The sequence below is a fragment of the Cydia pomonella genome, chromosome 1, assembly GCF_033807575.1.
Source record: "Cydia pomonella isolate Wapato2018A chromosome 1, ilCydPomo1, whole genome shotgun sequence".
Taxonomy (NCBI): Eukaryota; Metazoa; Arthropoda; class Insecta; order Lepidoptera; family Tortricidae; genus Cydia; species Cydia pomonella.
This window is the reverse complement of record NC_084703.1, coordinates 34,509,718-34,537,427: the sequence shown is the minus strand read 5'-3', so window position 1 is coordinate 34,537,427 and position 27,710 is coordinate 34,509,718. Positions and strand designations below refer to the sequence as shown.

Here is a 27,710-nt window from a genome sequence, read left to right as displayed (position 1 = left end):
TGACGCACTACTCACTATACATATTCGAAGGACTTATGTTCGTAAGAAAAAACTTACCACTATTTAAAACGTGTTGAAGTCACGGGAAAATTAATTAGATCCACGGGGTCCGCGACGCATGGCAATTTCAAGCAGAAACCCGCGAGTAATCGGCCCGCCTTATTACGAGCGTCTACCCACTGAATTACGTATGGAAACATCTGACGAAACATTTGAACGCGAACTGAGAGTCCTTTTATTGGATAATCCACTTTATTCCGTAAATGAGTATATGGGTTCGACATTTTAAATTTTAAATTGATTGTGTAAATTTGACATGTTCTCATTTTTTGTTTTTTAAGTTAATTTGTACCTAGTTTTTATTTTAGAACATGACGATCATTAGGAGATACTCGTACTTAGTTATTTTATTCCCGTACTTTGTTTTGACATGAATGATAACATTGTTGACATAAGATTGATTATTATGTTTTGAATTGTATCCATTTTATTTAATAATATTATGTAAATATTAATGACGATCATAGTATAAATTCATGTAGATTAGTCTAGCATAATTTATAGTGTAATTTTATATTATGAGAATAAATATCTAAATCTATGGATCTGATTTGATTGGTCTATATCAGTGTTTTTCAACCTCTTTCATTACGCGACCTCCTAGGGGCTCGTCGCGACCCACCGATTGAAAAAGTATCCGATTTATAGCAAGCTGCAGAGATAACTGACCCCCTGCATAGAAACTTGTTTGCAGGAAGGTCAGTTGAACTGTACAAGTGAAAAAATAAACCTACTTAGTCACGTCATATAAACTCAAACATTTATTCAGCAAATAGGCTACAGGAAGACAAGACGTATATCACTTTCTGTCCTGTCAACAATAGTTTGTCTTAAAGGCCGCCTTTACACCTGTAAGTTACTTTCGTAATATTTACGTAACTTACTTACGGTTGCATTTACACTTAAAATAAACTTACAGTAAAAACTGCTTACGTAAATAATGTGAGTTTAAACTTGCATAAATTATTACATGCCCATTTACATATGCTTACTACGAGTAAATCAGTACCTATTAAAAATGTCTACTCATAGTCGCCACGTACAAGCGGTTGCTGCATATATAATTTTATACAACAAAAGGCGAAAGCAAAATAATTATTATTTATTATTATTTAAGCCTTTTATTTCCAATAGAAAAAGATACATACATGCACGAATAAATTATAAAAGATTTAAAACTATTTACGTTTTTCCTTAATTCTCTTAATCTAATTAAATTATATTATTTTGTAATTATTGGGTTTTGTTTTTTTATATAAATAATATTGAATATTTCGAAGTAATTTATAACAATTTAAGTTCTATTGGATGTCCATTTATGGACATAGGCCTCCTCCATACTATGCCATATTTCCCGATCGGTGGCGGCACGGGTCCACGTGACGCCGGCCACGGCCTGGATGTCGTCTCTCCAGCGGCGTCTCGGGCGGCCGGGGGGGGGGGGGGGGGGCTGTCTCTAGGGTACCAGTGTAATAGGTATTCTTTCGCTCCATCTTCCGTCCTTAATCCTAGCTGTATGCCCAGCCCATCGCCATTTTAATTGACATGCCTTTACTGCTGCGTCTATTATTATTTTTTGTTGCGTATTTCAGTATTCTTCACTCTGTCGCTCAAATACAAAAGAATGCTGAAAGAAAATGCTAAAATATCGGCAAGAAAAAAGAATGGCACGAGGTGCGTTTGAAAATCTTTTGAAGGAGTTGAGAATGGAAGACTGAGCCCAATTTTTCAATTTTATAAGAATGAATGTTACAAGTTATGAATATATATTGGAAAAAGTTGCGTCAATCATTAAAAAAAACGATACACATTATCGACAGGCAATTTCACCACCTGAGAGACCTGTAAGTACTAAACTTATGAATTTAGCTCGATAAGCTGTGAGTCGCTTCCGTAAACAAACACGAACGTGTTTAGACTTGTAATTTCCCAATTTACGAAAGTAGTAAAAAATTACAATAAGCTACTAACAACAAGTATTTACACTTGAAAATGTATCGTAGGCGGCCGGTACACTTGTAAGTTTTACTTACGTAAGTAGGGACACAGCTATACTATAGAGTGAGAGATGAATATCATTATCTCATTCTAACAAATAGCTTTGTCCTTACTTACGTAAGTAAAACTTACAAATGTATCTCGAGCCTAAGTCGCTTACGTAAGTGACTTACGTGGGTCTCTATTGGTTCCCATAAATTTTTAGTTCCGATTTTCTCAGTCCATAACGTTTTCTACCATAATTTTTATTAGTCATATTGTTAATAGTCATCAAATTAAACGACAAATTGTAGATCCGATTTTTGCAGGTCATCATTTTTGTTAGTCATAATATTTGTCGGTCATAATATTCAAAGCTCAGATTCTATATCATTACATAATGTAGAAGGTAATAAACTTGTTTATAATAATTGTCGTAAGGTCTATTTTCGCAAGGTATAATTATTTTCGCTCTGAGGGACACAAGGTAACTAACGAACCTACCTGGGGAAACATGATTTTTTGTTTGGCTTACTGACTTTACCTCCGTTTCCTATATTTCATGTAACTTATTAATCCATTTCGTGCCGCCAACGAGTCGACGGAGCCCCGCTTCGCGGGACTCCTATTTTCGCTCTGAGGGACACAAGGTAACTAACGAAACTACCTGGGGAAACATGATTTTTTGTTTGGCTTACTGACTTTACCTCCGTTTCCTATATTTCATGTAACTTATTAATACATTTCGTGCCGCCAACGAGTCGACGGAGCCCCGCTTCGCGGGACTCCTATTTTCGCTCTGAGGGACACAAGGTAACTAACGAACCTACCTGGGGAAACATGATTTTTTGTTTGGCTTACTAATTAAAATATGATTTTTTGTTTAGTAATTAAAACTATATGAATAATAACCATTAGTCCGTTGAAATGTATGCCTTAAAATATTTCTGAATAATAATGCATAGGCCTTAGAATGTTTTACTAATCAATTTTATAACTTTTGCGATTATAGTATTTAATATTATAGAATGATAATGTTCGAACTATCATATTAAACGTTATGCTTAGCAAAAATTATGACTATTGATCTTTATGTTCTTTAATTATATGGATATCAATTTCTGACTATCGAAATTCGGAATAATAAGAATATGGGAAAGAAAGGGATCCCGACTTACGTAAGTAAAACTTACAGGTGTAAAGGCGGCCTAAATATCATTATCAACAATATCAACGTTTCATTTTTATTTGATTTATCAACGTGAAGTGGCCAGTAGTATAAGGTAAAAGAGGTTCTAGAATCTGTTCAATGAGCAATGAGGTCTCATGTAATTATCTCATGAACAGGGTGTTCTTACGTAGCGTAGCTAATTTGTTTTCTAATTTTCTCCAAAAAAATATCATAAAACCTATAATGTTACATGCTTAAATATGCTCCACGAGCCGATAGCTGTAAAAATATTGGTAACGAATATGTTAGTACCTTATATTTGTATATGCATGATAATTGATAAGGGATCTGTACCAATATTTTTTTAGCAGTATAAATCTTTGTGGCAATACTATGACCAGACTAACCTCCATATTCAATATTCATAAAACTTAGCAAATCTGTTAAACTTTGTCCCTTTCTAACAAACACAAATGTCAAAGTGAACGATAAGGACAAACGGTATGGAAGAAAACTGATTTTGATTAGGAAATCTACCCGAAGCCAAATGCTTCCTATTATTTTGAGTACATCATTATATACTGTCCTAATTATAAATTTGGATCCTTATTGCTAGAGAACTTTAGATTTCTGTGTTTGAACTCTAAACTATATAAACCTGGTTTTTAATGCTTTGGAAATTGTATAAAATAAAATTACTACGACTTAAACATTTTTAAAATAAGTTGTTTTGTACGTTGGCGCGTTGGCTACCACAAGCCGAGACCCTGGGAGCAGCCCGGTTTCTACAGCACCAACGGATTTTTTTAATTATTAAGGAAGATATACCCAAGCAAAGAGAATTTGAAAAAGAGGTGTATTGTCAAAGAAAACTTTGTAATGACGTAAATTTACTGCCATCTTTTGACACATCATTAAAACTTTTAGAACGGATTTTTCTTTGATTCCTATTATTTCACTGAAATGTGTTAAATTTATTAAATATCACAAAGTGGCGCCATCTTACCGGGCACAAACTAAAGGTTATGGCGCCATCGCTCGAAACGATGTCGCCATACCTTTGGCCTTTGATCTGTTAAATGATGTCACTTTTTGATATTAACAAATTTGTTGGCAGTAAATTTGCTATGGCTACAAAGTCTTCTTTGGCAATCAACCTCTATTTCAAATTCTCTTTGACCTAAGTAACCCCTTTTCACGCAGTCGCTAGCGTAAACGTCAAATGTAAACTCATGGTACTGTAGGCGTGAAAGGTATATCTTAAAGTTTTTAAGGTGTATCGAGTTCAAATTATTCTCCGATCGCAGCTCGCTGAGCACTGAGCGCCGGGATCGCTTATGTCTTTGTTATTTTTAACAAAAAAGTAATGAGATCGATCGAAAATAACATTAAGCAATTTTTCATGTTATTAGACGGGTCCTCACAGAGCGAAAACGCGCGCGCCGCCTTGGTCGAGGCACGTCTACACTGGCCGTATTGTGCGCGAGGAAATTGCCTCGCGCGTATGTTCGTTCTGCGTCTGCTTTTGAGTAAAAATCACGTTTATATAGTTATAGATTCTTTGAAAGGTTTAATCTGGTCTCGAATGAATGAAGTTAGTTACTAGAGGGCCTCATGTCTGCGATTCATATTTTATGGCAACCATATTATGATCTTGAAAAGATGTTTATGTTTTTACAAGAACTCTGTGCACTTTAAGTTCTGTAACCTACCATGATAAGATAGTGTTAAAAAATAAAACAAATACTATTAAATAAATGCATTTATTGCTACTTCATAGGTCTTTTATAAGCGAATAAATCCTCATGTTTATACAACGTATGCAATTTTTCGTACATATACTTGAAAAAGAACAATAAATTATCATATTGACCATCGTAAGGTATGCATTGTGTATGATTTTCTGTTGAATCATGAATGGGAAATTCTAACGTTAAATTATTCTTGTAATGTTCACTACAGCCCCATGCACACACATGCAGCTCAAGCACAAGTTGATGAAGTGCTTCAATAGTGGACAAGTACCACCGAGGACTTCCTTTCTGGTGACGCCAGAATTGTGACGCACGTTTCTGTAGAACTATTTTTGGTAGCTTGTGCAATCTTTCATTTGCATATATCCCACGGCTCTGGTTCCAAGTACTGTCTATCAGAACTACACGATCCACAGGTAGTTTCTCTGTGTGGTATATAGTTTTAGAGTTTTGTCTCTTGTTCGGGTATATTTGTGTCATTAATGTACCCACATTGTATCCATGTGGTAGTTGAGAAAGAACATATTCCGAGTAAGAAAGAGAATCCTGTTTGTCCGTAAATAGCTCATTCACAGAAATAGCTTCACTACCTGGATACAAGAGTACTGTCCGGCCATCATTTTCATACCTAGGTACATTGGGGTATGTATAAATATTGACATCTTCAGGAGCTAAAACAGCTGCATGGGCTGCTGTGCTTTTACCATCTATTTCTCTTTTATGCTTGATTATATCCACCTTTATTGGCAACTGTGAACAAACAAAAGTAAAATGTAATGGTCAAGGTTTTAATACCATAAAGGTTAATTTTTACTGAGACCTAAATTTCGGCGCCAGTGTCTACAGTACAGCATATCTTCAGACCGTTTAGACAATGACTATTTTCAGCCACCTTAATATCAGTACTAGTACAAGTAAATAGGCGTGGGGGCAGTGAGAGACGCGGGCAGAGGTCACTGGTGCCAAAAATAGTCGCATGTTCTATGCCGTGCCAGCACTGGCATGCCGCGAAAAAATGGCACCAAAAGTGTTTATATGGTGCCTTTTTTAGGCAACTGAAAATAGTCTTTATCTTAATCAACCTTAATACTCTAATTATATATTGCTAATTGCCCTAACTCTCCTACACCAAACTGTAGACTATGTGTTTCAATTCCTATATTCTAGCAAAGGAGTAAATATAGATGTGGCAGTGAATTGAGTTAAGACACATAGATCATGATTTAAAATGCAAGCAAGAGGCCCCTTAGATCATCAGTTCACTTTCACTATCTTCTCACCAGACGGCCTACCGCGAACCATGTTCGACGTGTTGCATCCCTGTAACACTTACGTACGAATTTACAACTACGACAGAGAGGCTACACGTAGAACGTGGTTCGGGGTAGGCACTCGGATATCACCTGTTGACATTTCCATTTAACTTGTTTTGATAATAGTAAATAAATAAATAAAAATAGCTCCTTAATGACTTACTTTGCAGAAAGGCACTTTCCCTTCAAGGTGTGATACGAGAACAAAACATGTGTAGCAAAAATACATTCGGGATTTACCGCAAATAGGGCATGAGCTCCGGCTGTGTAATGTGTTAAGGCAATTAGAATCGGATATGATCATTCCATCAAAAGGCCTGTCGTCTCTATTTCTCGCCTCGGGACTTTTAGGGTTCATTTTTGAGGTTACTTGCGGGTTCTAACACAACAATGTCTGAAAAAGCGATTATATATTCATGCGTAAGCAGCGGCGCATTTATAAAAGGGTTATGACGATATTATCCTGTTCAAAATGTTTTATTGTTAACTCAAGATAGTTAAGATTTGGTCAAGAACATACGAAACTTGGTTGAGTTTTGACAATGACATGTATAAAAAATTGACAGAATATTCTTGGATTATCGTTCGGATATCTCACGTTATATTGTATCGAAGAGCATACAATCACTACGTGTATCGTATAGTTAAATTTATACGCACTAGTGATATTTGGTTACTAAAGTCGCAGTGACCAATAATTTATGATGTTTAAGAAGAAGATGTAGAATAGAATTCTAATACGCAAAATAATACGTAATAATATAATAAGTAATACGTTCTTTATTTTTATGGAGGTACTTATAATACTTTTGATATCAATGTTTTACTACTGTTTTATATTTCTATCGAACTATTGGTCTCATCAAGCGTTTTAATGATATTTAAACGTAAACATAGTAGTAAAAGTTAAATCAATAAATTTGCAAAATAAATCTGTCTGCTTGAACTGTCACTTAGATGAGTTCATAAGTGGTCCGAATAGAGCAATCGAGCGAAATATCCTATATCTCGATTTCACCTTGACAATTTTTGGTTGCTTAACTCTGATCATTTTGAAGTATTTGAGACAAGAGCCACAATTCGGACCTAGTCTGGAATAGTTCACCCAGCTATATGTTTAAGTGTATATAAATTTATACAAAAATTTTCCTATTCAACGTCAAAAAAGTGTCGGTAGTGCGGATTTTAACTGTGAATTGAGTAATATTTTGTAATCTAAATATATGTCTAAGGTGAGTTTATTTATATCCAGGCTTCTTAATCGAGAAGCAACGATACCCTTCTTGATGTTTTATAGACATTTGTTTTTTTGCCGTTCCTTGTTTAGCTAAGGTAATGACGCCATTTTGTCGCGCCGGCTGATCCATACTTAGGGTAGTATTTTTTCTTTGACCCATCCCTCGAGAGAAGACGTAGTAGAACATTATTCAAAAGAAGTGAGGTTGAAATAATTATGTATCCAACTATCAATGACACAGTAAGAACCAATTATTACATAAGTTGCGTTACCTGCAAGTCGTAATCATAGCGAAACGAAAATAATGTCATAGATTCACCGGATGAAATTCTTTTTGTTATTATTCATTTCTGCAATTTACATATATATTCAATTCAATGATAATGTCTGAAAATAGTTCACGTGTAGTGAACAAATCCAAGACTAGACACCATTATGCTATCGCGTATTGATTATTAATGAGGATATATGTATATTTACAGCAGTGCTGTTCGGCAATTATTCCACCAACGTAGTTAAGGTACACAATACATAAACAATCTTTATTTTTAGTTTAACACTGTAAATAATCAAGCACATTCGATTTTTGTTTCATGAAGAACTTTGATGAATACCTACTAGATGCTAATTTTGTTGAAATATTAGTAGCAATTGTATTGTTTTGTTGTTACAGAAGAGGAAATGAATAAAAACATCGTTAAATAATGACAATATCAATGAAAGAACAGGACCTGATGCCCGGGGAGGTAAGAAAAATGTTATAGTTAGTTGTAGAATATAAATTTACATATAGAATTTGACAAATATAGATTGATTATACTTGTTGATTTCAGTTCTGGTTTGGTGTGTAAAACAAGAAAGTAATTTTAATTTTTTTAATTAGCTACAAACATTGTTAATAGATTATAAAAACAGTTTACTATAAAATTCCTTAACCCTCAATGTTTATTACCAAGAGAAGGACAAATGGGTTGTTTTTATTGGCTAAAGAGGAGATACTTCCTAGATAGATTTTCATTCATTGACCTGCCTGTTGCTATCTCTATTATACATGCTTAATTATATTGTTCTCAAACTCACACAGTGACACTGGCAAACAGCATTAGGGGGTCATTTACATGGTGGGAGAACTCATGCGAGTTTCTTTATATTGCAGTATTTGATCTGTCGGGCGAATTGGTTGTAACCTCAATAGTCGGCATTGCAACTAAAATTGTATGCAAGTTCACGTGCCTAAATCAGCGCTTACATATTTGGTTGGTGGGACATAGTTTGGTCAAAAGTCAACAACAAAGTCTGAATAATGGACCACTTGTACATTTTGCAACAAAGATTGTCTTGTAGAAAGATTTTTAGGGTTCCGTAGCCAAATGGCAAAAAACGGAACCCTTATAGATTCGTCATGTCCGCCTGTCTGTCCATATATGTCACTTTTTTCCGAAACTATAAGAGCTATACTGTTCAAACTTGGCAAGCAGATGTATTCTATGAAACACATTAAGATTTTCACACAAAAAAAGAAAAAAAACAATAAATTTTGGGGGTTCCCCATACTTAGAACTGAAACTCAAAAACTCTTTTTCCATCAAACCCATATGTGTGGGGTATCTATGGATAGGTCTTCAAAAATGATATTGAGGTTTCTATAATCACTTTTTTTCTAAACTGAATAGTTTGCGCGAGAGACACTTCCCAAGTGGTAAAAAGTGTCCGCCCCCCCCTGTAACTTCTAAAATAAGAGAATGATAAACCTAAAAAAAATATATGATGTACATTACCATGCAAACTTCCACCAAAAATTGGTTTGAACGAGATCTAGTAAGTAGTTTTTTTTTTAATACGTCATAATTGGTACGGAACCCTTCATGGGCGAGTCCGACTCGAACTTGGCCGCTTTTTTTTTCTGGATTACATGGGTTTAGATGTATAGCTTTGATTGTAAATAAGAGGCAAGATACAAAATTACAATTATAGTTCAAAATTGTATATTTTGTAGGTACTTTTTTTACATAAAATTCTGTGAGGTAGTAAAAAAACAAATTTAATGATTAGTTTTTTTTTATGTTCAATATTATTTAAGCAAAGGTTACAGTTAATTTTGAAATAATGTTAAGTAATGCAGAAGAATTATAAAAAACGATCCAATAGAATTGATCTAAACTTAAAGTTTTCCCCTAACTTTAATTTTCTTATTAACTGCTATTATATTGCACACAATTATATTTATAATACAATATAAAGAAGTAACCATAAATTCCTAACCCATCCATAAATACACACTTTCATACACCTAATGTCTATACCATTAATATGTATATGTTTATAAATTAAGACATAATTATATCATAGACATAATTGAAGATTTTGAACTAAGACCGCAATTTCTTAAAATTTCTCTAGTTTTTTATGTTACAATTAATATAAATTTATTACATTTCTCAGTTCAATAACTACAAAAACTACTTAAATAACTTTTTTATAAGATCTCCCCTTTATCTGTATGCAAAAAAAATGATTATGTAATTGCCGCCAGATTTTGCCTAGCAATAAAAAAAATTAGCAAATTCATATCAAATGCATTGACTGATTAAGTTTCAATAATAATTTAACCTATATATGTCCCAAAGCTGCGCACAGGCCTCCTCTTAAGCACGAGAGGGTTTGGGCTATAGACCCCACGCTGGCGGCTGGCTCAATGGTTAGAGAGGTCACACACACACCTTTGAATTTCTTCGTGGATCACGCGGGGCCCAAGGCATTTGCCACTTTTGCCATGTGGCTAATCCGCTATTAGCTCATGATAAAATCTGGCCATGCAGAATCTGATATTTACCGAATGTACATTTTAATAATAAGCATAGCACAATTGGAATAGAACAAACCTCGAAATCTCTTGGACAGTCCTGAAATTTGGTATGTATGTAAATAAAAGGCTGCTTATTCATGTCCATATCATTTGACATTTGGGGACCTCGAGGAATCGCAGCCATCTTGGAAAACGTGTACCATCCTGGATAAATTCGCGTTTTAGAAAAAAGTCCCAGATATCTTTGCGGTAAAACCACATCTTGTAATAGAACATACTTGCTGAATCTAGGTTTAGCGCTTATACACTTCCAGGGGACATTCTCTTAATAGGAAACTCGGGAGAATATGAATTCCACTTTTGTCTATACATTTGTACAAGATCTATATCAATATTTTACTCCACAGAAAGTAAATAAATAAATAAATATTATAGGACATTATTACACAAATTGACTAAGTCCCACAGTAAGCTCAATAAGGCTTGTGTTGAGGGTACTTAGACAATGATATATATAATATATAAATATTTATAAATACTTAAATACATAGAAAACACCCATGACTCAGGAACAAATATCCATGCTCGTCACACGAATAAATGCCCTTACCAGGATTTGAACCCGGGACCATCAGCTTCGTAAGCAGTGTCACTACCCACTAGGCCAAACCGGTCGTCACGTAGAAAGTAGGGTTATGGGTTTAAGTACTGATGATTCAGTACACCCTGTAGCTTAGGATAATAGCCGGATTTTTAAAGATGAGTAGATGACATATCGGTAGTTTTCTCTTGCCCTTCACGTCCTGTTTACACGTGTTTTATTAAAGAAAAATCAGTAGAGCCGCCTTGAGAGGACGCAGAATATTAAATCATATTCTTTCTTCTAGCGCCTAAATTATAGAGCAGATTTCAATAAAACAGACATCAGTAGATCCGTGTGCTATGCAATACAAATTTCGTAAAATTAACGGAATTAAAATGATTAGGGCTAAATATTTTACAAATTTTAGATCTTAATTGGGCTTCAAACAAAAGTGACAGTAATAAAATTTGACACATACAATCTCTGGGATAACCCTACTTTCTAGAGAAGTTGCAGTCAAGTAAAATATTGATATTGGGGTAGATCATGTACAAATGTATACACAAAAGTGGAATTAATATTCCTCCGAGTTTCCTATTAAAAGAATATCCCCTGGAAGTGTATAAGCGCTAAACCTAGATTCAGCAAGTATTTTCTATAACAAGGTGTATTTTTTTCGCAAAGATATCTTGCCTTTTTTCGAGGCCCCCAAATGTCTAATGGTATGGACAGGAATAAGGAGCCTTTTATTAACATACATACCAAATTTCAGGACTGTCCAAGAACTTTTCAGGTTTTTTCTATTCAGATTGTGCTGCCAGTAGATACAATCTTATTAAAATGTAGGCAAGTAGACAGAGGGTAGGTAGAGTGTGAGTTTTGAGATGAAAGGAAAAAATATTTGAAACAACACAATCTTAAAATTCAGAGATGTTAAACACGTGACATATGCAATATGTTGTTTGAAAGAGGATACCACTCGGCATGTCGCTGGTTCAATATTACAGGGTATAGAAACCCAGGGTTCACTTTTATCGAACTGAAATTTTAACATCGTCATAGTGACATTAACTTAAGTCAAATTTTAACTATCTTGAAAATGTATCATAGAACCCTGTAATATTGGGCTGGCGATGTGTTGGAGCACTTAGTGCAATGACGCTGACTTGTAGTGGACCCATAAACTTACAAAGCAGAGACATTTTCCATATAGATTTTCGTACATTGACCCGCCTGTTGCTATCTCTATTGCACGCACATTAGCATTTTTTCTGTCAAAAAGGCAAATACACCAAGGTTAAAACACCTCCGAACTACCTCAATCTGAAGTCAATTAAAATCAAGCTATTTTGAAAGGTTAATACATTATTATTATTGTAATACTACTAAGGTATAATTTGGATTTTGATCATCTAATTATAATAAAGTCTTCTTCTTCAACCTAGCGTTTTCCCGCCTAGCGCCAGGGTCCGGTTTCCTACTTAATCTTCTCCACTTTGCCCGGTCTTCGGCATCCTCAGATGTGAGATTATTCTCTCCCATGTCGGCTGTCACGACATCCAGCCAGCGCTTCTTAGGCCTACCGCGGCCCGTGATCTAGAGCCTCGGACAGGACCTAATTAATTATAATAAAATATTTAAAAAAAATCTTGATAGGGAAACTCAGAAGGCGATGGAATTAATATGTATATGTAGGTACAGTCAACTAATTTGTTTCCTAGGCCACTATAGAACCATGCCATAATGACTTCTACGACAGTGCTTATTGAGTGATGCGTGTCAAGTATCTAGTAGTTAAAGCAACAAGGTTCTATAGTGGCCTAGGATTCTAATTGGTTGACTGTACAGTGAAATATATAATGCTGAATATCCCATACAACCTAACGTGATACATATAATGTTTATATTTATTATGTAATATCAAATCCACAAATTATAAAAAGCCTGCTGAAAATGCGCATTTTTTAAAAAGTTCAATTCAATTCAAATATACTTTATTAATGTAGGGCTAGCAACAAGCACTTATGAATAGTAAGACAGTATTACATATAATTATCTTAAGCTAATTATCAGAGCAATTTATTGATGTAAATATTATTCCATAATACTAATGAATTATAATACAGATCAAATTTAACACTAAGAATTTTACAAAATATCGTCAAACAAAAAAAAAACAATTGTATAAAAAATACTAGTCTAGAATGTTTCTAGAAGAAATTCTAAATGTCAAACAAATAAAATAAATAAATAAAAAACCAAAGAAAGTACATACATTGGAATATCCATTTCATTATCATTACTCAAATATAATAAATAATTAATCATTTTGAATCACAATTAATCCCACGTTTGATTTATCATTCATGTAGTCTTGTGTGGTATAATAAGCTTTAGAAATAAGTTTACGCTTTAGATGATTCTTAAATTTATTAATTGATTGATAATTCGGTAATATGGTTTGAAAGTTTATTATAAAATCTTACACAATTACCGATGAATGATTTTTTTAATTTTATGGAGCCGAGTGAAGGGCACTGCGAGCTTATGTTTATTTCTAGTATTAATGTTATGAATGTCAAAATTTCACTTACATTATGCACGGCTAAATTTTGATGTGTGCTAGGTACAGTCTTTAATTGCGGCGGAGATCAGTCACACACATCAGGCGGGCCGTATCCTTCTATGAACGGACATAGCAGAAAAAAATGTATTTAAAAGAAAATTTGACCTTTCAAATGTTATTATTTATTTAGTATCCATATTCCATATCCTTAGAGAAGTTTTGAGTTCATAGAAACCAGAGAACATATATGGCCATTTTTAAATTTCAAAGAACTTCATTTTTACAGATTACGTTCCCTGAGGCCAAATTAAAAGCACTTGAAGAAAAAATATCTCATCCCAGATGGGTGGTACCAGTGTTACCAGAGCAGGAATTGGAGGTGCTTCTTATTGCTGCAACCGAATTGGCGGCGAGGGGTAATTTCAATATGACGTTAAGATATTACTTAATATTATTTGTATTTTCGTTAGACACCTTCTTCGTTGCGTGCATAATTAAATCACTACTGCTCTATTTCTTTTCAATATTGACTAACCAATACAATCAATTATGAACAGGTGAAGATGAGAACAATGAGGCTTGTCAAAGGTTCTACAACGATGCGCTCACAGTCTCCTTTACAAAGATCCTAACCGACGACGCTGTGTCCTCCTGGAAAAACAACATCCAGCAATGTGTGCGATCCAATTGCGAGAAATTGGTCAAGCTGTGTGCGATGAAATTAAATGATCCTAGATTCCTGCATTTATTGTCTATGGCCTTTAACCCCAACAACAAGTAAGTAATCGACTTTTCGCTTGCATTATAACCTGAAAGGCGGATCAACAATTGTTTATTTTTGTGAAACAATACTTAAGGCAAAACTTGGGACGTAGAAGAAAAGTTTTGACACTCTTGTCCTTACAGATTTCACACTTTTAATGCATCGCGAACCTGTGAAGGTTTGTCGACAATTACCAACTTACCCACTGCTGGTCAAGGATCAACACAGGAGCCCGAAGTATTCAGTAGATCGCAAGACCATAGAACTCCCCGAGGATGGCTGGTTCATCTTATCAATGTGTAAGCGTTACTTAACTTTTAACTCCTTAAACCCCAAAGTACCCTTGTACTAAATAGGCATGGTGACACTTGATGAATGTTATTAAAAACCTGGTTAAATAGCTAGAAAATGAGCATTTTATCACAATAAATCGGGCACAAAAATGAAAAAAAAAACCCAAGACCTTGATTCAAAAGATAAGTTTTTTTTAACTTCCACAATGAAAAAACAAATGGACACATTCGATTTCTTACAATTTATTGACTTGATCGTGACGTCGCTATAAAGTGCCGTTAAGGAAGTTTAGTAAGGGGCATTTCGCACGTGGAGTATGATAATCAGAGTTTGACTGTCATTTCTGACTTTTGTATTGCTTTAATGCAAGAGGTCCTATAAGGGCGGTATCAGTTAAGCATTTAAGGTATTTAGTATAGACCAAATGTAGGGAAAAGTACCGCGCGTGTAAGGTCGTACCGCCGAAATGACCGTATACGCGCAGAAAAATACGCTAGTCAGGAGCCGCCCTAGTGGTGTAACTTGGTGGTAACTACTGGGAATAACTTACCCTGATTGACTGATTCCATTATAACAAACTTGCCATCTCGCCTATTGCATGAAAGATATCCTTAGTAATTTTCCAGGATATATTATTTTTCACCATAATTCAGTAAACACATGTGAGGCATTTCTCGTTTTGTTTTTAGATTTGGTCACGCTGGCGGTTTTGTTAAACTGCGTGAACGGTTTGAAGAAATAATGGGTTTTCAAAAATTGGAAATAACAGCATCTGTGAACACGGAAGAAAAAATTTCGACAGAGACTACTGAAAAAGATAATGATGAGAAGACAAATAATGAAACTACCCACACTGTCCCTAATTCTCTTATGATCGCAGAACATAGTGAGGTGAGAATTACGCTTTTTATAATATACTAGGATTCTCAAGTAAACCCAGGGGTTTTAAAGACTGCCTAAACTACCAGTTTTAAGACTGCACAAGTTATTAATGTGTATATGTGGCTTCAAGCCATCGTAACCCCTTTATACTATGAGCACTTCAATAGCAAACTGAAATTGTTTTTAAGCCAGATTTTTGGTACAAAACTACATTACAAGTATAAATTCTAAAACCGTATTCTTACGTTGCTTTTGGAAACCTTAAGGATAGCTTTATAACCTGATACTACTATCTTGTCACACTTTAAGAAATGTTTAAAGTTGCACATTGCTCTTTTTTGTAGATTTCTTCTGGTGTGAGGAGCGAGCAGCCCTCTTCACTGGAACAATCCACCAGCGGCGAGACTCGCGTCGCCGCCGTGTGGCAGCTGCTGCGGCCTCTCGGTCTTTGTCACGACCTGTTAACTCCACACACAGTCACTACATACCTCTTGCCTGTTCTGGTTTGTATATTTGTATCTATCGAATTGTGCATCTTTATCGCCCAACGTCGGCCATTCACGTGCTGGAACAAATTGTGTAACAAACAATTGTAATTTTACCTCTTAGCTATAATATATCTTAAGTATTGATTTTTAATATAATAAAACTAACACATTAAATACATTATAACTTATTACTCGCTGTGCTTGGCGTTTGGGACACATAATTTACGTTTGAAGCTTGTTGTTTAATGGGTCAGGATTTGTTTTTAGCATTTGACAACTTTTTAACTTGTAGGAATGTATCCCTACTCTACTGGACAGCCTAACAGATGAAGAACTGAAGAGAGAGGCGCGGGGAAGTGAGAATAAGACTGACACGGTATCCTGTTTATTAAGGGCTTGCAAATGCGTCTCAATAAAGACCCCACATCACCACAGTTTACTTAAATGTAAGTTTACATCGTAACAATAATAGAAATATATTTATATATCAAAGTCTAGTTTTGGGCTACTCCTTATTTCATGACTGGAGATGATAATTATCGTACTAAATAAAATATGTAAATCAACAGTATTTGCAATTTTTTATGTAAATTAGTAATTCCTCCCGCATAAACGCAAAAGGAAACTGTCAAAAAAAGGATGTTACATAATTGACATGACGATATTCTCACCAGTACCATTTAGGTCCCCAGCAAGAGATTAGAAGCAAGTTAGATGCGAACCCTGTAGCTGCTTAGGGGCGCCGTACTATCCATCCGCCCCTGAGTTGCTACATCGTTCTCACCTGACTTACATCCACCATGCCGCGAGATCTGAGGACGCCGACCTACGGAAATGTTTCATGTTTTAAGTTTAATCTTAAGCTTCCTGACTACAATTTTATCTATTGTGTTAATTATAAAACTGATTGCGAAATTAAATTTCTCGTAATGTAAATGTGTAACTTTTAGGGATTTAAATATAAAAATTTGGTTTCAGCTTTAGAAATGTTTCGCCTGAAAATGATACTTCGTTTGCTACAAATGTCGTCATTCAATGGTAAAATGTCGGCTCTCAATGAAATCAATCAATTAATCAGTACCATGTCCCAGCAACCCAAGCCGGAGTGGTTGACGCCTGCGGTGATTACAGTGAGTTGCTGGTTATGGATAATTATATGAACGGTTGCCAAATTCTGCCTGTGCTAAATTCTGTTAAAATTTTCTGTACTGTGCTGGGCCTGATGTTAATTAACCATAACATTTTGTTTCAGACCTGGATACGAGAAAACAAGGTAGTTGATATTGTCTTGCGGGACTCCCTCCACCAGCCACAGTACGTCGACCGACTGGAGAAGATGCTTAGGTTTATGATAAAAGAAAACTCGTTGACTAGGGAGGACTTGGATGCCATATGGAAAGCGCAGCACGGGAAACATGAAGCAATTGTAAAAAATTTACACGACCTACTCGCAAAACTTGCTTGGGATTTCACACCAGATCAACTTGATCATCTTTTTGACTGTTTTAAGGTACTTTAAGACACAATTTTTACGTTTATTTCCACTAAGAGTTATTTTTTATTAATTTTACTTTGCTGTGCAGGCCAGTTGGGCAACGTCTAGTAAGAAGCAGAGTGACAAATTATTGGAAGTAATTCGACGATTAGCTGAGGATGATAAAGATGGTGTTATGGCAAACAAGGTAAATTTCATAGCTAATTGCATATAAGATTCTTACACAAATGAACCGAAGCTGTTCCTCAGAAGAGGTAACATTTCTACCTTTCTTACTTAAATAATAATAACTCATAAATAATTTATTTTAGGTTCTGGTACTCTTTTGGAATTTGGCACATTCGGACGAAGTATGCACTGAAATAATGGATGTGGCCTTAGCAAATCTTATAAAAATTCTAGATTATAGTTGTAGTCAAGACCGTGACGCTCAGAAAACGCTTTGGTTAGACAAGTAAGTAGTTATTCGTAAACTCCTGTTAACAAACAAATTATACCGTCATATTAAATATATTTAAACGGGTCACTAACGTATTTTAAGTCGAAAATCGCTCGAAATGTTTCACTCTATACCGAGGAGCGAGGAACTGTAGCGAGGAGAAGGTTTGCTATACCGTCAACTTTAGTGCAATACCAATCCGTGGCTGCGTGTGATTTTATACTTAAAAATCATCAAGTTATAAACACTTTATAAGTGATTCTTGTTTGATAGATGCGTGGAGGAATTAAAAAGTAACGAAAGATGGGTACTGCCAGCATTGAAGATGATGCGCGAGATCTGCTGCCTGTACGAGGCGGGAGCGGGCAGCGGCGTGCGGCCGCACGTGACGCGGCAGGAGCTCATCGACCGGCTGCAGACGCAGCACTCGCTCGTCATCCTCGTCACTGACTCGCTCACCAATTACATGGACGGAGTGCGGGCTAAGCTTGCCGGTACCGACACAAATCAATCTTTTATCACTCCCTATTACTGGTATAAAACAAAATCAATGTATCGCCCTACACTGAGTAATTTCTCTAACATTACTTTCAGGGGAAGGGGAAATAGACTGGGAAAACTGGTTGCCCGATGGCAGGTATGCCCATGCGGCGCAAGTTCAGGAAAGGCTTAGTTTTTTACGGTTCCTGCTCAAAGATGGACAGCTGTGGCTTTGTGCGGAACAGGTATGGGAATTCCCATATTTATGGTACAAATTCTTTTTTATTATTAAATACAGTGAAAATGTGTAATTTTTTGTTGCAGGCTAAACAAATATGGTCGTGTCTGGCGGAGAGGCCGGCGCACCTAGGAGACCGTGAAGCCTGCTTTCGTTGGTTCAGCAAACTGATGGGCGAGGAGCCTGATCTAGACCCTAATATTAATTTGCATTTTTTTCGTCGAAATATCATGACTTTATCTCCAAATTTATTAACACATGCTGGTATAAAGTGTTTCGAAAGGTAACATACTGACATGTTTGAAAATATGTATATTGTTATATTAATAAACAATGTAAATTATATATCATTTTGTTTTGTTTGTTACTATAGATTCTTCAAAGCAGTAAATTCAAAAGAAGGAAAGCTCCGCGTGAAACGACGGAGCTTCCTGCTTAACGATGCTGATCTCATAGGGTTAGATTATTTGTGGAGGGTAAGTAATATTTCTTCCTAACATAATTCATCAGTCTGCGAAAAGCAACGTAAATTATCATTGTTTACCACAAAATTATTTCAACAAATAGATTCGTCTAGTCACATACCTAAAGGTTGTAATGCAGGTCATGCGACTTCTGAATTATCAGAGTAGCTATAAGACAATGTAACCTTAGCTTGAGTTGGAGTCATTTTTTGCAGGTGATAACGGAGTGCGAAGACGAGATCTCCGCGCGTGGGATCGAGCTGCTGCGCGAAGTGTGCACGTGCGTCAGCGGCGCAGTGGCGCCCGCGACGCACCACGAGGCTTTCCTCACGCAGTGCTGCGCGCGCACGCAGCGCCTTCAGGCGGATATCAACCTCAACGAAGGTATGTCACTGTCACTGCTCTGCTCTTTGCTTCTCTTGCTGCCAATGACCCAAATGATAATTGACGCTATAAATACTGTCACTTTAGGCAACCACATTATACCCCTCGCGCTGCTCCTCGCGTTGCCGCGATGTTGCCCGGTATGATCACACACTGCTCTTCTCGTACATTATTATTTTTTGTCCATTCTTTCGATTGGCATCATAAATAAGTTTTTGGCAAAAAAATCATTTTTGGTACAAGCTTTTATCGCTGACTGTACTTTTCTTTCCACAGGCTACTAATAGTCATCGAGCCAATTCTAAAACCCCAAACACAATAAGGTTGCGTTGTTATATCACAGAGTTCCTACGCCCACCTCCTGTCTCCATCATCAGATCAACTTGATGGTACCATAATATTGCATTGTCACCTGATTTACATATGTATGTAAACTTTCAGCTTCATCGGAAACCGGGAAGTTGGTCAAATTTGATTACAGACCGACAGATAGACAAAGGGGCAGGTGAAACTAATTAAAAGCTTGTAAAATAGGGGTGTCTTTTTTTCACATTTAAGTCGGTTCGATTTCCACATGAAGCAAGTAATTCTTAGAAAATCTTTAAATGCAGAATTACTAACTTTTAAAAGTAACATAGTCTTCTTTCACCAAAATATCCTATTTACGATATTTAAGGTATTTTGCCTTGATGTCCCATAGTCTTGGGACGCTCTGTATATTAAGTACATATATAAGCTAAATTAATGATTAACAAGTTTAACAAATCAAGAGTATGGAATAATATGATATATTTTAAAATCTTTACTTGTTAATAACTACGCCTTTTGATTAAAAATTATATTTTTAAAAATTTTACTTACAAAGATGTTTACATGTACCTAACTTTGCTCCACAAAAATCCTTGTTGTTACTAAATAAATGAGTACCATCAAAGAACCTACTCTTGGAGCATGCCATGAAATTGTAAAGCATAGTTCATATAGAATTGGCACATAATTAGCAATGTTTAAAAAATAATAATTCCATGGCGGGAAAAAAATTGACAATTACAGTTCAATCACCAACCTTCAAAGTATTAATGGTGAAAATATTATTTTCCTAGCTTTATGCATTTTAAAGTTTTCGGCCATGAAAATTGAGAACAGGAGATTGATCGTGCACAAATACTTCGAAAATTCTTATCGATCCCGGACCAAGACAGCTAAGTCGCTTAAGATGCTAAAAGCTAGTATTTGTAGGGTCATAAAACGTTACAAGGAGACTCTATCAGCCGACAGGAAAACACAAACTAATCGGAGGTCTGGGACAAATAACAAGATTTTGGGAAAAAAGTCCCAAGGTCACTCAAACAAAATTCAGGACGGTCTAATTACGATTTATCCCAAAAATTCAAAGAAACTTCTAGAAAGATAAAGATGATTCACCTCAGAGGTGGCTATAAGAGCTATCGAGCAATAAAACAGCCAAATCGGACTGTTAAACAGATCCGACAAGCTAAAACACTAGCTCGACTATTGTACGACCCAGTATTGACAAAATTCGAAGGTTGCTTGTTGTTGGACGACAAGACGTATGTAAAACTCGATTTTAATCAACTACTCGGTTCGAAGTTTTATATGGCCAATAATAGAGGTAATTTACCCGAATAATATAAGTTCGTGAAACTTGACAAGTTCGCAAAAAAACATATGATATGGCAAGGAATTTATAATTTCGGCTGTAAGAGAAAAGTTTTATAACATAGTCAACAATGAAGTCGGACCTTTATATTAAAGAGTGCTTAGAGAAATGAGTATTGGTATTTATTAGAACCCATAACGGTTCTGTGAAAGGTTGGCCAGATGTAGCCAGCTGCCACTACCCAAAAAAAGTTTTGGTATGGTATGCTAATAATCAGGCCAATTACATACCCCACGAGATGAATCCTTCGAATTGTTCCCAATTTCAATCTATCAAAAACTACTGGGCAATCATGAAAAAAAATTAAATAAGACTAGTCAAATTGTCCAGGGTATCAATTCATTGCGATCTACAAGAAATCAATACGCCAAAAATGTCGACAAAAGCGTTGTTCAGAAAATGACGGGGGTCCATTATGAACACAGTTCGTAATTATTTACATAACAGAGTTTATTTATTTATTTATACATATTTGAAAGCTAAATACATTACTATTTAAAATTTACCATTCATAACTTTCTTATTTTATTAACTTAAAAAAATAACAATCTTCTAGTGCGTACCAATTCTATATGAACTATGCTTTATCAAACACGAATATTGTGAAAATTTAGATGTACAAAAGTTTCCTTTTTTGTGACTGATGGTCAAAAATATGCACAGAAAAATAATCGCCCGCTTGAAACGCTGAAAAATACTTCTAACACTGGAAATAAAATTCAACCGTACGGGACAGCCCGTCGAATGGTCCTTTTGGTAAAATTGAACTAGGTATTTCCTTTGATAAATCCAGGCTCCGTGGTAATATTCGTAATAATTCAAACAAATTTTGCATTATACCTCTTCAAGTGGCATGTGTCGTTTTTGAGTTATTGGAATTTAGATTTTATTTCTATTAATCAAATTTGAAATTTAAGTGACATAATCGGTCGGTAGTCGACGGCCTACCACTCCAAGGGTTAAGCAGATGAGCAGGGCTCGAACAAATCATGCGGATGACGCAAAAGTGACGTAATTTTGCACACAGGTGATGTTTGTATTTAAACCACCGTTTGACATGTCGCACTAACTAACAAAATAATCGTAAATAATGCCATGGAATTTAGGTGACAGGGTGATGTCTTGAATAAAATAATCTCACGAAACTTTTTACTGTAAGCATAGAGGTATACCCAAACTTAGAGTACTCACTCCATGGGCGTTTCTCACAGCGTTTCAACCGCTGACAGTCCCCTGCCCACATTTATGATGAAGTTCTAGAAGATCGATTGGTCAGTTTTGTTTATTTTAAATAAGAACGGTTTACCGTAACCAAAAATGGTATACCAGTCTTGGGGAACTTCGACATAAACAGGAAACTGCCAGTGGTTGAAACGGTCTGAGAAACACCCGCGGATACATTTAAAACGAGCATAATAAACAACAAGTAATCTCAAAAACGTATGGAGATTATTAATAAGTTTTAGTAAAACTTTATATTTGCAAGATGACATTTTATAGCGTCTTTTTATACAATAGTAAAAATAAATCCTACCTACATATAATCGTAAAGATACAACAGCTAAACAATAACAAAGTTAGTTTATTGTTCACTTGATTGACAATGTCGGTCAAAGACGTATCTACTCATATCGATATCGTTTGATAAAGAGATTGATAAATGATAAGTGGTAATTGTTTATGGGTGGTTCTCAGAGCGTTTCATCCGCTTACAGTCCCCTGTTCGTATTTTTGTCGAATTTCCCTAGATTGGTATGCCATTTATGCTTACGGGAAACTAGTACCTTTCTTGTTCAAAATAATCAAATCTGATCTGATTGACAGCGGTTAAAACGCTCTGAGAAACACCTATGAAAAATAAAAATACTATTTGAAATCAGCCTATGCGTGGCTTGACGTTATCGGCATGATTTGTTCGAGCCCTGCAGATAAGCCTCATAAAAATTGTCAATGAACATGACAGTTTGGCAACTTTTTTTGTGAGGTTGTGCTAAGTCAGTCTTAACAACTTGTTTATTTAGAGCAAATATATATTGTAACTTTACCTATTTTCTCACTCTTGATTTTTATATATGATACTCAGGGAACTATTACTATTATATTTTGTAAGTAGCTACACCCCCAGACCCACATAAAGTTTATATGTGTAAATACCAAATGGGTGAAACTTTGTGGGTCTGGGAGATGGTAATGATGCATTGCCCTGCAATTGGTTTGGCTACTTACAAAATGGTTTGTAATAGTTCCCTGAGTATCATACATAAAAATCAAGAGTGAGAATATAAGTAAAGTTACAATATTTTTTTGACAGTTTTAAAGCGTCTGGTAATAGTTATCGCCGGCGGAAATGGTCTGGCAATGTTGATTATTAATTTTTAACAATGTTTTGACGTTACAGGGGACAAAAGAGCTGGCAGCTTCCTCGCTCAACGAATAAGCGTTGCGATTCAGCGAGGAAATGCTGCCAGTATCTTTGGCACTATGCCCCAGGGGCCCTCTTTAGATATAGATTTTTAGTTTTTAATTAGTTTAAGTTTGTATTGTACCTTTATTCACATTTTACTGTCACTCAACGCTTTTAATCATGAAATATAATTATATAGTTATACAATGTTTTCTAAAACATACATAATAAAAACTTTTACAATAAAAAATCGAATGATATTTTTGAAGTCGGTACCAAGACAAATTTAGAAGAATACCATGATTTTGGTGCGATTCGATAAAGATGCTGCTATATAAGTATGTACAGTCAGCATCAAAAGTAGCGGATGAAACAACGCGCCAAAAGTATCTGATATTCCGGATAACTTTTCCAAATATAGATAAATTGTTAAAATAAAATGATTACTTTTGATGCTGACTGTACAATACGTTGGTTTGCCTTACTACAACAGCAATGAACGTACTTTCTATTGGTAGGTACTTACCTAGTCTAGCCATAAATTCCGTTACAAAGATAATTGTCTCTAGAGACTAGGATTTTAAAGTTATTTTATAAAGTTTTATATACTTAATAAAGGGACAAATATCGAAGAAAAAGTCCCCAATTATTACTCCATGATGCCAGCCCTCACCTTAATACATGCCTTTTAAGGAACAAGCAAAGAAGGCCTAATTTACGCACCATTTTTTTGTGGAAATATGACATTATTGTTCTGAAAAATGTTATTCAGGTGACTATATTTTTTACTGTTTTCGATGTATTCCTAGTCTGAATACAGATCTAAGGAAGCGGCAGATGTAGTTAACAAAGTGCTGCAAGATTATCATCTCGTGTATTTCATGGTTTTGTGAGTAGATCCAGATAAAAGGATAACTGAGCCCAATTTGTGCGAATTTTAATTTTAAATTTAACCTATTTGCAACACCATATTCCAGGATAAAAGATTGATCTTTTGTCAAAGCTCATACCTAGAGGACGTAACTCCTACTTCCCAAACCTGAACATTAATTAATTTTCTATAGTTATTGAGGCAACTTACAGACTTTCAAGTCAATGTTTGATCCTGTGGATAAAAAATAGTTATGTATCTTAGATAACAAGGCTTGCTCTACGCGACACATAAAATAGTTTGTTATAGAAAATTATAAAAGCTATGGGGTCAAAATTACTGACGGAGGTGGTGATAAAGTCATTTCTGAGGCACGTCGCTGCTTCATTAAATATCACTTATTTACCCAAGAGATTACAAAATCGATTAATCATTGAGCATTTTAAATTCGTGATAAGTTTGTCTGTAGGTATAATATATGTTTCAATAATTTTTAATTTATAGTAGTTATGTGTAAATAACTTAGTAACAAAAATTAAGTAAGTAAGTAAACACTTTATTGTACGAGAAAAATAAATATTACATCAGATGGAAAATATTTGGGTAGTATCAAGGCGAACTTATCCCTAAGAGGGATCTCTTCCAGTTAACCCATACCTAAAAAAGTAATTAAAAACTATATCTAAAATAATTATATATTATTACATACTATAAACTATAAATAAATAAATATCTTTATATACTTAGATGAATAAATATAAATATATATTATAACAGATTCAGATTCAGATTTTTTATTGGTAAAAAAATACAGATTTTTACACGTCAAATAAAATACCATATTCTTAATTTAAGATAGACTTAAATGTGCGGTATAGCTATAATTAAATTACAATTTCAAAATGTCAGTTGTTTACTAAATGTCAGGTAAATAATCGTAGAATAATGTTATAAATTGATTTAGAACTAATAACAAAATGTCAAAATATCATCAATTAATTAACTTAAATTACAAAAGAAGGATGCGTACTACATTTACCTACTACAAATTATCCCTTAGGTATTTCGAGTTCGTTTATATCGTAACAGGCTAATTTAATAAGTAAAGCCTTTAATTTATTTTTGAAAATTGTGTCACTGCCTACGTTTCTAATATCAATTGGAATTTAATTTAACCGCACACATCTTCCTACCTGTCAGTAGGTTCTTCATCGGAGAGCCATAGTTTTTTTTAGAAATTATGGCTAGACTTGGTAGTATAAATCCAATGCGTTTATTTGCCGTCTCAATTTATAAAGACCTATTTTAGAACTGCCCATAACACGTAAGTGTGGAATTGAGACTGAGTTATTTCTAGTCTGATATCCAGAGAACTTCATTTCAAAATATAAAACAACTCAAGGACCGTCTTAAGGGCTTCAACGTTTTACCTTCATGCCAAATTTCAACGAAATCGATTCAGATGTTTAGCCGTGAAAAGGTAACAAAGAGACAGATCGAATTTACGTTTATAATACCCAGGGGTCGGACAAAAAGTGCGCATGACGTCAAACCACTTATAGGATGATTTCAAATACATAGTATTTTTGATTTTCATAAACAATTATCACTTATCATTTATCAACCTCTTTATTAAACGATATCGCCACTTGAAATGAGTAAGTACGTTTTTGACTGACACATTGTCAATCAGATGAACAATTATTAATAAATTGACTTCGTTACTGTTTAGCTATTGTATCTTCACGATTATATTTAGCTAAAATTTATATTTACTAATGTATAAGAAAACGCTCTAAAATGTCATGTCATCTTTACTCGAATATTGTGGCAATTTTCCGTTTTTGGAGGTACGTGACAAACACGTATACTGCTAATCTTACCTACTGTTCCCACTTTTGACTATTAAACCTATTTATCTGAGGATCCCACAGACTTGTTCTAACTAATTTCAAATAATTATACCTTATGGTAACAAGTTTCGTGAAATTTATTTTATTCACTACATCACCCTACCACCTGTATTATTAATTCCATGGATTTATTTACGTATATTTTGTTACTTCATTAATACTACTTTGATACTACATGTCACACAAGTTTAAATACAAACTCAAACATCATCCTGTGTGTAAGATTACGTCATTTTTACGTCATCCGCACTTTTTGTCCGACCCCTGAATAATACCTATTAATACAGTTGTAAATTTGTAATGTGATTTATAGACATAAAGCTGATTATTGTTACTATTTGGCTTGGCACCGACTTCAAACATATCAGTTGGTAACGCATATACTTAAAAAAGGATAATATTTTATTTTATAATTTTTGAAGTTGGTTTACTTTGTTATGTAAAAATCAACTCACCGCCCCCTCAACCCCCTAACCTCTCAAACCGCAATCTCAGACCTCCGTCTACCTTCACCACCACCGTCTACCTCACACACCTCTCACACCTACGCCTCACCTCTTATTTCTAACACCACCTACATCAAAAATCATAATACACCCAATTATAAGAGGTAAGTTCCACATATCGCCCGTGGTCTTCATATGGTATGTATATATGTATGTATGTCACTTTATTGCACATAAACAGGTTAACATAAAACAGACAAAAAAAAAAACAAACAAACAAAAATGTTATCAGTAAGTAGCCTTACCACGAGTTTGACACTGACATATTCGCTAGCGTAACTTACTTTCTATCCATCTCGCTCGTCCTTGCATCCTATTAGTGCGAGCGAGATAAAGGAAATTACGAATACGTCAGCTAAGATGTAGAGTCAAACTCGTGGTAAGGATACAGTTGCACTGCATCAAATTGGTAGTTTTCGAGAGGTAATGCTTGAGTTGCTTAAGTATACAGTCAAATCACCATACATGTGCCTTTAAAAATTGAGGAGTTCCCTCAATTCCTCATGGATTCCATCATCACTATCATCAGATCGGAATCAAAAATATTTTGGGGCACCTTGGAGGTAACTCCTTTCAAACAAAAAAATAACTACTCAAATCGGACCACGGGTGTCGGAGTAATCAGTGAACATACTACATTAAAATAATCATTATCATCAAAAAAACATCATCATCAGATCCACTTCATCACATTGATCGTTTTTGAGAGAAAATGCTCGATTTGCTTAAGAAAACACCCAAATCAACATACACGTGCCTTTAAAAAATAGGAGTTCCCTCAATTCCTCTTGGATCCCATCATCAGATCAGAACCAAATTAAAATGGGACCAACTTGGAGATAACACCTTTCAAACAAAAAAGAATTACTCAAATCGGACCACGGGTGTCGGAATAATCGGTGAACGTACATAAAAAAGAACTTCCTCCTTCTATGAGATTG

At 35.1% G+C, this 27,710-nt stretch overlaps 2 protein-coding genes across 6 annotated transcripts in view; one reads left to right on the top strand and one right to left on the bottom strand.

Annotated features, from left to right (window-relative positions):
* Nucleotides 1-4,957: 4,957 nt before the first annotated feature.
* LOC133520906 (tRNA-uridine aminocarboxypropyltransferase 1) lies at nt 4,958-6,935 on the bottom strand. The gene is made up of 2 exons (XM_061855593.1): nt 6,439-6,935; nt 4,958-5,712 (listed from the first exon to the last, which is right to left on the bottom strand). Exons 1-2 carry the CDS (start codon nt 6,631-6,633, stop codon nt 4,978-4,980), a joined length of 930 nt encoding a protein of 309 aa, XP_061711577.1. The 5' UTR covers nt 6,634-6,935; the 3' UTR covers nt 4,958-4,977.
* Nucleotides 6,936-7,135: 200 nt separating this feature from the next.
* LOC133520844 (probable ubiquitin carboxyl-terminal hydrolase FAF-X) overlaps nt 7,136-27,710 on the top strand; it is an 83,948-nt gene continuing 63,373 nt past the window's right edge. The window contains exons 1-18 of one of the 5 annotated variants that reach the window (XM_061855555.1): nt 7,136-7,507; nt 7,998-8,032; nt 8,186-8,258; nt 13,754-13,883; nt 14,025-14,244; nt 14,374-14,529; nt 15,214-15,415; nt 15,751-15,909; nt 16,187-16,340; nt 16,873-17,024; nt 17,147-17,404; nt 17,478-17,576; nt 17,701-17,843; nt 18,102-18,322; nt 18,423-18,553; nt 18,633-18,829; nt 18,920-19,022; nt 19,226-19,394. In XM_061855555.1, coding sequence (XP_061711539.1) covers nt 8,217-8,258; nt 13,754-13,883; nt 14,025-14,244; nt 14,374-14,529; nt 15,214-15,415; nt 15,751-15,909; nt 16,187-16,340; nt 16,873-17,024; nt 17,147-17,404; nt 17,478-17,576; nt 17,701-17,843; nt 18,102-18,322; nt 18,423-18,553; nt 18,633-18,829; nt 18,920-19,022; nt 19,226-19,394 — 2,536 coding nt within the window. In that variant the 5' untranslated portion in view covers nt 7,136-7,507; nt 7,998-8,032; nt 8,186-8,216. The other 4 variants (XM_061855563.1, XM_061855531.1, XM_061855547.1 and 1 more) reach the window with 4 other exon arrangements.